Here is a 12,493-nt window from a genome sequence, read left to right as displayed (position 1 = left end):
CTTTTGGAAGTGGCTACAAAAGGAACAGAGCGATCTGGAGGTATATATACACAAATTGTTGAAGGTGGCAGGACAAATTGAGAAAGCGGTTAAAAAACCATACAGGATCCTGGGCTTTATAAATAGAGGCATAGAGTACAAAAGTAAGGAAGTCATGATGAACCTTTATAAAACACTAGTTCGGTCACAACTGGAGTATTGTGTCCAATTCTGGGCACTGCACTTTAGGAAAGCTGTGAAAGCCTTAGAGAGGGTGCAGAAGAGATTTACTAGAATTATTCCAGAGATGAGGGACTTTAGTTACGTGGATAGACTGGAGAAGCGGGGGTTGTTCTCCGAGCAGAGAAGGTTGAGAGGGGATTTGATAGAGGTATTCAAAATCATGAAGGGTCTAGACAGAGTAGATTGAGAAAAACTGTTGCCATTGGCGGAAGGGTCAAGAGCCAGAGGACATAGATTTAAGGTGATTGGCAAAAGAACCAAAGGCGACATGAGGAAAAGCTTTTTTATACAGGGAGTGGTTATGATCTGGAATGCACTGCCTGGGGGGATGGAGGCAGATTCAATTGTGGCTTTCAAAAGGGAACTGGATAAGTACTTGAAAGGAAAAAATTTGCAGGGCTACGGGGATAGGGCAGGGGAGTGGGACTAGCTGGATTGCTCTTGAAAAAGCTGGCACAGACTCGATGGGCCAAATGGCCGCCTCTTGTGCTGTAACCATTCTGTGATTCTATTCCCTGCGGCAAAGCAAAACAAATTTCTCCGAATCTCTTTCCTCACTCTGACAATTTTAAATTGGACTCCTTGTTACTGATTCCCCAACCAGAGGAAATAGTCTTTACATATCCACTGTAACAAAACTGTCACCATTTAAAAAAAAACTCTATTAAATCACCACTTAGCCATGACTGCTTCAGTGGAAATAGTCTCAGAATCTCAAGTCTTATCCCAAGTTCCCCATCCCAGACTGGATTGCTCTTGCATAGAGCCGGCATGGACTCCTTCCGTGCTGTAACCATTCTATGATTCTATGGCACAATCTCCATTACAGCATTCATTTGGAGTGTTTTGGAGGCGTGTCCTTGCCCTGAGAATTTCTTATGTTGCTCCCTTGGTACCAAGCCAGAACTCTGCGTCTTTAAAAGTTTGCATAAAGCACACTCTGCAGGCATATAGTAACCAGAAGTAGCTTGAAAAATCCCCAAACTGACATGATTAGTTTTTGCCATTTTTGATTGCTTGGCATTGCTTGCTTCTTTAATTGGATATTTATTTGTTTGTTTTCCGTGTTACTGCTGGATCCCACCATTTAAAAAAAAACACTTTGCCCGACATAAGCTGTCGTGCCTGCCCCCTGTGCAACACCTCGGGGAATCCCCTCTGTTCACCAGCAGTATGCAATGCATGGGGCAAAAAGTGATCATACTGTACCCTCGCTGCACCAGCGTGAAATTTCAGCCCCTTTCTTTGTTGGATATTGATTTACATTGTCTCCCCTATAATTCTCTACCGCTTGTATTCCCTCTTCCTTTCTTAGTCTACCCTTTTGTCCCTTCCTGGATTCAGGAGTTTATACAACTTGCCTGGTCTCTTGCTTCCCACTCTTGAGTGAGTGACTGCAGCATCTTTTCTGTTGACAGTTGAACTTAGCGCCAGTCTTATGCCCTCTCACTGCTGAGTCGTGTCTCCACCACTGCATGGAAAGCTGAAAACGACCTATGGGTGAACTAAGATGGGATGAATGGCCTTCCTCATTCGTAATTGTCTTGTGGTAGCTGTTGCACTATGTCCCAGACGCCATGCAAGGTTCATGCGTCTGTGGCATAACTCCACAAGCAAAGAATCTCCCCAGACCCTATCTGTATAAGTTTTGTGTCTAGCACATGCATCAGTTGCATATGCAAAGTTCCTGTGTGGTTACAAATCGTGAATGGCCCAAATGTTATGTTGACAAGAGCAGCAAATGAGTTAACTGAGTGACACGGATTATCTCTAATATGACTACACAAGGTAGGAAACTACCAATGAATACAAAATCAATACAAAATGAACTAACCAAAAAATCCTTGCTGACCCTGGGTTATATCCCTAAAAAAAATTCAAAAATTAAATATATCTGTAAAATAAATCACTAAATTTGTCCGTATACCATCTTAAAAATCCCAACAATTTTAACCCACATAAGCCTTATACCATTTACGGAGCAGAGCTATTTCTCCTGGGACATTTATTAATTCAGGGCCTTTTCAGCCTCCTTCCCTCCCCTCGCACAAGCTCAATTATGGATTTTCTGCTATCCCTACTGTGCAACATTAGCCCCCAGTGCTGTTTATTTTGACATCATGCATGTACGCATTGTCCTGTCTGCAGCCTTGACTTCCATTTTTTTGCAACATCTTTCACACCCCAATGTTGTATCTTAAATGTTTTTCAGAGGCTGCTGTTTGGCTTCCCTGATGCTTTCATCGTCCAATATTCTGACTTTTTCACTGCTCCCCTGAGCCTCCTCTATCCTCCCAAAAGTGCTTCCAAATTCCAGAGCTTCTCTGTGCTCCAAGATTTTAGAACCCGGTGCCAGAGGATTGGAGGACTGCTAATGTCGTACCGTTATTTAAAAAGGGAGAAAGAGATAGACCGAGTAATTATAGGCCAGTCAGTCTAACCTCGGTGGTGGGCAAATTATTAAAATGAATTCTGTGGGACAGAATAAATAATTATTTAGAAAGGCACGGGTTAATCAAGGACAGTCAGCGTGGATTTGTTAAGGGAAGGTTGTGGCTGACTAACTTGATTGAATTTTTTGAGGAGGTAACAAGGAGGGTCGATGAGGGTAACGCGTTTGATGTCGTCTACATGGATTTTAGCAAGGCTTTTGACAAGGTCCCACATGGCAGACTGGTCAAAAAAGTAAAAGCCCATGGGATCCAAGGGAAAGTGGCAAGTTGGATCCAAAATTGGCTCAGTGGCAGGAAGCAAAGGGTAATGGTTGACGGGTGTTTTTGTGACTGGAAGGCTCAGGACCAGGTCCCTTGCTTTTTGTGGTAAAATGATTTGGACTCGAACGTGGGGGGATTGATCAAGAAGTTTGCAGATGGTACGGGATACTGAGAGGTGTAGAGAAACGGAGGGACCTTGGAGTGCATATCCACAGATCCCTGAAGGTAGCAGGACAGGTAGATAAGGTGGTTAAAAAGGCATATGGGATACTTTCCTTTATTAGCTGAGGCATAGATTATAAGAGCAGGAAGGTTATGCTAGAACTTATAAAACATTGGTTAGGCCACAGCTTGAGTACTGGTCACCACATTACAGGAAAGATGTGATTGTACCTTCTCTAGTGCAGAGGAGATTTACGAGGATGTCAGGGGTATGGGGAAAGAGCAGGGGTGTGGCACTAATTGGACAGCCCTTTCTAAGAGCCAGCACAGGCACGAAGGGCCACTTGGCCTCCTTCTGTGCTGTATGATTCTATAACATGGTTCTGGTGCTGCTGCAGTTGGGAGAATGTTCTATGGAGGACAGCATGCCAGCCTTGAAAGTGGAGGTGAGGATGGGTGAATATTGTTAATCTTTTAGTTTTGGGAATGAGAGACAATTTATACGGAATTCCTCGAGATTAAATAGGTAGAATACAATAGGGTTGGTGGTCTGCAGAAAGAATGAGCTTAATGAGCCAAGTGGTCTTTTCTCATTCATGCTTTATATTTATTAGTTCCCAGGGTCATATATATGCTGATAGTGTGCAGTTATCGTGCTGTCTGGTGAGACGGCAAGGAAGCATAGAACAGGCATTACTGAATGTTCCTCCAGAATATTCCTCCCCTATCAAAACTTTGTATTACTGTACTGTAGCCAAAGGGTAAAATCCTCTTAATTACAAATGAAATTTAATACAGTATGTTTTGACTAAGTAATGAATCCTTAAGGATTCAAAGACTACTCAATTGCCAATAAATCCTATGCCATAGTGCCCCAGATACAAAATCCCTTGCAGACTCCAGCAAGGCACTTTGCCATGGTGTATAATTAAATACAATGATCAATGAATATATAGATCTGGATTCATTGTACACAACCCTCTGTACTTTTTGCAGCTGTTTAAAGTTTGTATCACGGTTACTAATTGCACATAGTGGCACAAATGTTTATTTAAATTAACTAAGAATTTATGAATCCAGTTATCAGCCCAGTGTTTACACTGAACATTTTTACTGGCTTATGGATAATTAGCCTTCGTAATTAGTGTTAAAATCTCAGTTAGCATGCCCAAGTGTGAATCCACTTACATATGGGTTCTGATTTTCCTTGGGCCCATAGCCTTTGTTGTATCCAGTGCACTCAGCCATTTCTGGATATCACGTGGAGTGAATCGAATTGGCTGAAGACTGGCTTCTGTGATGGTGGGGATATCGGGAGGAGGCTGAGGTGGATCATCCACTCGGCACTTCAGCCTTGTCTTTTGCACTCAGGTGCTGGACTCTGCCATCATTGAAGATGGGGATGTTTGCAGAGCTCCTCCTTCCGTTAATTGTCCCCCACCATTCACGACTGGATGTGGCAGGAATGCAGAGCTTTGATCTGATCCGTTGGTTGTGGAATCGCTTAGCTCGGTCTAGAGTATGTTGCTTCTGTCGTTTAGTACGTCCTGTGTTGTAGCTTCACCAGGTTGGCACCTCATTTTTGGGTACACCTGATGCTGCTCCTGGCATGCTCTTCTACACTGATTGAACCACGGTTGATGCGCCTGGCTTGTTGGTAATGGTAGAGTGAGGAATATGCCGGACCATGAGGTTACAGATTGTGCTGGAATACAATTCTGCTGCTGCTGATGGCCTACAGCGCCTCATGGATGCCCAGTTTTGAGCTGCTGGATCTGTTCTTAATCTAGCCCATTTACCACGGTGGTAGTGCCACACACCATGTTGGATGGTATCCTCAGTGTGAAGACAGGATTTCGTCTTCACAAGAATTGTGCAGTGGTCACTCCTACCAATACTGTGATGGACAGATGCATCTGTGACAGGTAGATTGGTGAGGACGAGGTCAAGTAGGTTTTTCCCTCGTGTTGTTTCACTTACCACCTGCTGCAGGCCTAGTCTGGCAGCTATGTCCTTCGGGACTTGGCCAGCTCATTCAGTAGTGGTGCTACCGAGCCACTCTTGGTGATGGATATTGAAGTCCCCCACCCAGAGTACATTCTGTGCCCTTGCTACCCTCAGTGCTTCCTTCAAGTGGTGCTCAACATGGAGAAGTACTGATTCATCAGCTGAGGGAGGGCAGTTTGTGGTAATCAGCAGGAGGTTTCCTTGCCCATATTTGACCTGATGCCATGAGATTTCATGGGGTCCGGAGTCAATGTTGAGGACTCCCAGGGCCTCTCCCTCCTGACTGTATACTACTGTACTGCCATCTCTGGTGGGTCTGTCCTGCCCCTGGGACAGGATATACCCAGGGATGGTGATGGAAGAGTCTGGGACATTGGCTACAATGTATGATTCTGAGTATGGCTGTGTCAGACTGTTGCTTGACTAGTCTGTGGGACAGCTCTCCCAATTTTGGCAGAAGTCCCCAGATGTTAGTGAGGAGGACTTTGCAGGGTCGACTGGGATTGGTTTGCCTTTGTCGTTTCCGGTGCCTAGTGGTCCGATGCCGGGTGGTCCGTCGCCGGGTGGTCCGTCGCCGGGTGGTCCGTCTAGTTTTATTCTTATGACTTTTTGTAGCGAGCTTGTACAAGTGCGTGACTTGCTAGGCCATTTCAGAAGGCGATTAAGAATCAACCACATTGCTGTGGGTCTGGAGTCACATATAGCCCAGACCGGGTAAGGACAGCAGGTTTCCTTCCCTAAAAAGAACATTAGTGAACCAAATGGGTTTTTTCAACAATCTGGTAGTTTCATGGCCATCATTACTGATGCTAGTTTTTTTTATTCTAGATTTTTTTATTTAAATAATTGAATTTAAATTCCCCAGCTGCCATGGTGGGATTTGAACTCATGACTCTGGATTATTCATCCAGGCCTACTGGATTACTAGTCCAGTAACATAACCACTATGCTACCGTACACATGATTGGAAGGAAAATTGCCATGTTGTATAAATTGACGTTCCCCCCATGTCATCCTCCCACCATTGAGCATAAGCAACTTATTTGCAACCTTCCTCCAATGCCATTCTGTAATTGATCATTAGCGAATCATAGAAAGGTTACAGCACGGAAGGAGGCCATTCGGCCTATCAAGTCCGTACCGGCTCTATACAAGAACAATCCAGTTAGTCCCACTCCCCCGCCTTATCCCATAGTCCTGCAAGTTTTTTCCTTTCAAGTATTTATCCAGTTCTCTTTTGAAAGCCACCACTGAATCTGCCTCCACCACCCCGCCATGGCAGTGCATTCCAGATCCTAACCACTTGCTGCGTAAAAAAGTTTTTCCTCATGTCACCTTTGGTTCTTTTGCCAATCACCTTCAATTTGTCCCCTCTGGTTCTTGACCCTGCTGCTAATGGGAACAGTTTCTCTCTATCTGTCTGGACCCTTCATGATTTTAAATACCTGTATCAAATCTCCTCTCAACCTTCTCAGTTACAAATAGAACCCCAGCTTCTCCAGTCTATGTAACTAAAGTCCCTCATCCCTAGAATCATTCCAGTAAATCTTTTCTGCACCCTCTCTAAAGCCTTCACATCTTTCCTAAAGTGCAGTGCCCAGAACTGGACACAATACTCCAATTATGGCCGAACCAGTGTTTTATAAAGGTTCATCATTACTTCCTTGCTTTTGTACTCTATGCTTTTATTTATAAAGCCCAATATCCCGTTTGCTTTTTTAAAACCGCTTTCTCAACCTGCCCTGCCACTTTCAACAATTTGTGCACATATACCCCCAGAGCTTTCTGTTCCTGCACCCCTTTTAGAATTGTGCCCTCTAGTTTATATTGCCTCTCCTCGTTCTTCCTACCGAAATGTATCATTTCATATTTTTCTGCATTAAATTTCATCTGCCGCATGTCCACCCATTCCAGCAGCCTGTCTATGTCCTCTTGAAGTCTATCACTATCCTCCTCACTGTTCACTACACTTCCAAGTTTTGTGTGTCATCTGCAAATTTTGAAAAGCAGTGGTCCCAGTACCGACCCCTAGGGAACACCATTGTACACCTCCCTCCAATCAGAAAAACAACCGTTCACCACTACTCTCTGCTTCCTGTTACTTAGCCAATTTTGTATCCATGCTGTTACTGCCCCCTTTATTCCATGGGCTTCATTCTTGATAACAAGTGTACATAAATGTAGAAGTACAGCCTGGAAGATGCACCTGACCTCTGCCCAATACCGTCCCATGGTGGAGATGAGTAACTCATGAAGTGGAGCACTACAGGTGCAAACTCATGTCCCACCACTGAGGCACAGTTGAACCTTTCAAAAGATAAAAATGGTAAAATATTCAATTCATCCCCAACTCCTGCTGAAGCTTGCTTTAAATGGAGATCCTCAAACCCCACTAATCGTGAATCTCCAACAAAGAACTTTTTTGTCACATTCCTACAAGTCTGTGTGTAGCAAGTACATGTCTGTACTTGCTACACACTTAAACACTTCAACAGAAGCAGATTAAAAGGTCATCCTCCCCAGAGTGAGATGATGAGTACCTTCATCACATCTCAGATCAAGAGTGTGCAGGATCAGTTTTGGTTTCTGAAGTCACTCTAAATGAATGAGCTGTTTATGTATCCTCTTTATATGTACTTTAACCTTATTAGTCGAACAAAAAAAAACAGCAGCATTAGGAGACATTTACGACTTTGATCCATTAACTCAGCCAATACAAATCAAGCATATCAAGAGAGACATGATGCAACTGCAAAGCATTTATTGCAGTCTAGACCTGTAGAACATAATTGAATCAGGCTACATCATTTGGAGAAAGATATACAATGTTTCAGGTTGAATAGAATTACTGACTTTAGATATTGTTTTTTAGATAACCAAGTAGGCTGTAAAAATAAAGGAGGAAATATTATACTTTGCAAACATTTTATTTATACTAGTTGCTTAAAAGATAAAATGCATACATTACTTGTTCCATCCAAAACATCTGATGAGATTTTGTCAAATTTGTTCTACTCCAGATTTCTAGTGCTGCCATGTGCAGTCAATGCCATTCCCATCATCAACACAACAGGGGCTCAAAATAACAGACTTCAGAATGCCTGGCTCACAATGCATCGCCATGTTAGTGTATTGCTACTTCAATACCACAACTTCAAATAATTCATTTGGTCTTCAGTTTGGATCAATATGGACAGGTAGGATTTTCCATGTGTCAATATGCAGTGAGAATTATTTGACACATTTTTTCCTTTGATCCTAAATTAAATGCTTAGTCCTTCTGATCGATCAGTCTGCTACTACAAAAATGATAATATTGCAGATGCCATATTTCTCCCTTGTTAGATTTAAAAGATTAGTAGTCCTTTCCAGGCCTATTTTATTTCGTCGTTCAAAGATTTTCTTTTTATATTTCTTTTTTTTAAATCTACTCTCCTACTGGGAGAGAACTAAATAAGCACCCAAAATGCTGAAAGGACTCAAGTAAAAATTGACTTGGGCCTGATGGGTTGAATTTGAAGATTAATTTTCTATTCAGGTTTTAAAAGTTGGGTGTTTTTAAATTTCAAAATGAAAAGTATCAATAAATTTATATGTAGAATGACAGAGAAAATTAGAATTCTCAACACAACAATGCATGATGCAAGTTTTCATGAATGTCATTATTTATTTTTCCAATTTAAAAATATAAAATATATTTACTTATCCGAGACAGGCACTTAGTCAGTTACTTTGAGCTCATTATTATTTCATCCTAACTCCTGCAATGTCAATGCATGATCTCTTACACATTAGTTTTAATAAATAGCATAATTAGATGCAACTCTAATGTAAGAAAAAGGGCTGTATTTACTATTTCTAGATAGGTATTTCAGACTTTTTCAGTTCTTAACTTCTGTTCTTAATCTAATAATACTTGGTTCCTAGTTGTCGCTACATACAAATGATGCCTAAGCATAGTATAAAGATTTGCAAAATGTGCACACATACACACACATCAAAAGAATGGGGGAAAAAAAGTTTTTTTGTATCAGCAATTCCCTCCTCCCCTTTAGCAAACAGTCTTAAAAACTTTAGAATAGCATATCACTTGCAACTTAAACAATAGCTGGTAACCAGAAAGCAGAAGTCATTCCAGATTCAACGTATTTGCACACTCCTCTTTAAAGAAACAAACCTGTAGTGGCATTATGATTCATTACATTCCTAGGTGGTCACACTTCCAACAGGTATTTCGTATGCATTTCAAAGGCATAGTAATTGGTTTTGTTATATAGGTCATGAAAAATTCTAAATTGGTAGTTCCCCCATCTTTAATTTTAACTCCTGTAAAAATCACAACTATGTGTTTCATAAAAGATACACTTCGATTTACATTTGGTTTCACCTGGAATTGTGGCATCAATGCATTTCACAGACACCAATCAGCAGATGCAGTCAAGAGCAGCAATGTTCCTAAACTAATACTCCAGTGCTGTCTCTAGGATTTCAATAATGTGAAAATTTCACAGGCACACTGTTTTGGGTGTTTCTTCCCTCTCTTCCAACTTGGATTTCAGTAAAGCATATTGCTGGACATATGAAACTTTTGTACTACATTCACCTGAACTGTGAAAAACATCTAACAGTACAAATACAGATTTTGACCGTCCAAATTTAGGTTGCATCTGGTGAGAGAATTTGCATTCTATAACACTGCTGGTGATAATGGTGGAAGCAAGTGCAGGTGATGTCATTATACAAGAAGCAATTATATTAAATAAGCCAAGGAATAACACTGCAGTCTGGTCTTTTTAAAAGTTGAACCGTCCATTTCTACAGTATGGAAAATTAACAACAAACAGACAGGGTAAAATAAAATTTGATCTGGCCACAAGAGAAGAATGACCTCGATACATGTTGATCTTAACAAAATTCATAATCATCTAATGCCAAAAAATGCATTCTTTACAGGGAACATAAATACAAAGAACGCCTTTTCCTATTCACCCCTAACTTGCTATATGTGGTTAAAATGGGGGGGGGGGGGGGAAGACACAAAGAAAAACACAGATGTTTCAGCATCAGATACACCTGAATAGCACAGAAAAAAATGTTCCACTTTTTTTTTTAGTGTTTTCTGTAAAAAAATAAGGCTTTTTTCCCCCCCTCAGATCAGAGAAGAGCATTTCTTGAACCTCCTGCCTCTGGTCATAAGCTGTGCGCAATTTGAAAACTTTGGCCAAAGCAGCCGATGTTGGTAAACAATGGCTGGACCTACATGCAAAAAAATAGAAAGAAATTTAAAGAATAAAATAAAGAAGCAGACTACATTACTCAAGGTGATGAACAAACTGTACAATACAAACATCCCTCTGCAGAGGAGATCTCTCTGAAGGGTGCAGCATAAAAAAAAAGTTTTTTTTGAATAAAGTGCCAATACAGGTGTTCTTTCAAATAAAGAAAACCTGGATCTGTAAAGTGTGGCTAGAGAGGGGCCACTTTGCTGTAATGCATGTATTTTTATTTAATAGTTTGCCTTCCATCTGGTTATGAACCAGTTTTTGACTGCTCTGGAAATTTCTAAAATGTAAACCAGAAACCAAAGTTTTTTTTCTAAATCGAAGTACTTCCCCATCCCTACTTTGTTCTACCTCGTCTGGCATGGAGGCATTAATTATTAAGGTTTTCAATGAACTATCAAAACAAACATCAGAACTCAAACAAGCCCCAAACCAGTTTGGTTTTGGGCTTGGAGTAAAGTGGCTAACCTAATGAACTGGATGGCCTGTTGCAGCACCAAATCAAGCATTTTTCACAGAATTTGAATGTAGGATAACCATTACTGGTAACTAATACAATCTGTAATAGGTAATACAGGCTGTGAACCATGCTGGTGGAGTATCAAAGTAAGAAACAAAGACACAAGCTTGAATACTGCGTTTCTTGTCAAAGAGAAAATAAACAGTAGTTTTGTTGTTTGTTTTTTTTTCATACCTACCAAAAAAGGTTTTGTTCTGAAAGAATATGCTGAACAATGGTAAAATATATCAGTTTATTAACAAGATTGAACTCTAGTCTTCTCCCCACCCCGCCCACTAAGACAGTGACAGCTGCAGAGCAACTCAGTCCAGGGGCTGTGGTTCTGCAATCGGCATGGTGTGGAGTACTTCGTCCAGCAGCTGAAGGGCACGATGTAGGTGGATTTCAATCCAGCAAGGGGTTTCTTTGATGCTTTGTCTGGGGTAATCAGGCCCCCATCCTTTAACAAAACTCATCCTGAGAATGCATAGACGGCGCAGGTCATCCACTCCTATTCCAGCTGCAGCAGACAAACCTGAAAATGCAACATGGATTAATGCAAGGGCTTCAGTTAAAAGGCTTCAGAATAGTTGATTCATTGGAACGAAGATTCTCAGGAATAAAAACAGAAAATCCTGGAAATGCACAGCAGGTTAGTCAACATATGATAAGAGGATATGCTGGTGTTTTAGGCCGTTGGAGTATTCTACCTGAAACGTTAATCCATTTTACTAGGATGCTGATCAACCAGCATTTTCTGTTTTTATTTTGAGATTTTCGGTATTTCTTTTTCTTTATTTAAACAGTCTCTTTCACGCCTGACTACCTGCTGGACAAACATTCAGGAAGCCACACAGTACTGCACATGAACACCTTTATATGAGTTCTTTATCAAGTTGCTTGGTGGTGTACCCAAATAAGCAATAAATACCAACAAGCTCCATTTTATCTGAGTATCACAATGAGCATTTTAGACTATGCGTGGTATAAATAAAAACTAATTTAGAGGTCCACCTTCCCACTCTCCAATTGACAAAATAGTTAACAGGAACCATATCACAACACCCTTCAATATTCCAAACCCACAGCCAGCATGGAACTATGCCAGCTTCAAGAACTGTGGAGTGCACCACAGGTTACTAGCTCAAATCTACAGGCAGCTTCCATTTAAGATGCTACATGTGGAAACAGGACAAAGAAGAAAATATAGCACACTCACACCTTCAGTTGTAACAAAAACTACTACATGCGATGTTCTTAAAGACTGTTAATTAAAAGTTATTCTATCTATTGTGCATATTACAAGGGATGCTGAACACAAGAATGGTACACTGCCTGAATCAAAAGCTTCAATGTATTGAACTACATTGCAGTAGTAGTGATTCTGAATGTGCCAGGGATGCTAAAAGTACAAATAATGTAAGGAGAAAACAGTATTCTTTTACTATTACCAGCTGCCTCCACTGTACCCAGAGTTGATTTGTAACATCTAATCTGTTGAGAGTCTGTATTTCTTTTCATCTCACCAATTTTCTCCCCTCTGCACTAACTCATGCTGGAGTACAGTTCCATATGAGCAAACAGCTCTGCAATGCTACAATGTCCAA

The 12,493-nt window shown here is 41.1% G+C and overlaps 1 protein-coding gene across 2 annotated transcripts in view; it reads right to left on the bottom strand.

Annotated features, from left to right (window-relative positions):
- Positions 1–8,013: 8,013 nt before the first annotated feature.
- The window catches only part of smad4b (SMAD family member 4b), a 70,355-nt gene continuing 65,875 nt past the window's right edge, over positions 8,014–12,493 (bottom strand). For both annotated transcript variants that reach the window (XM_067983595.1, XM_067983603.1), the window contains one exon: positions 8,014–11,421. In XM_067983595.1, coding sequence (XP_067839696.1) covers positions 11,210–11,421 — 212 coding nt within the window. In that variant the 3' untranslated portion in view covers positions 8,014–11,209. The remainder of the gene's footprint in view (positions 11,422–12,493) is intronic.

This window comes from Heptranchias perlo, chromosome 1 (assembly GCF_035084215.1).
Source record: "Heptranchias perlo isolate sHepPer1 chromosome 1, sHepPer1.hap1, whole genome shotgun sequence".
NCBI lineage: Eukaryota > Metazoa > Chordata > Chondrichthyes > Hexanchiformes > Hexanchidae > Heptranchias > Heptranchias perlo.
Note: the sequence above shows the minus strand (reverse complement) of the source record. Positions and strands in the feature narration are given on the sequence as shown.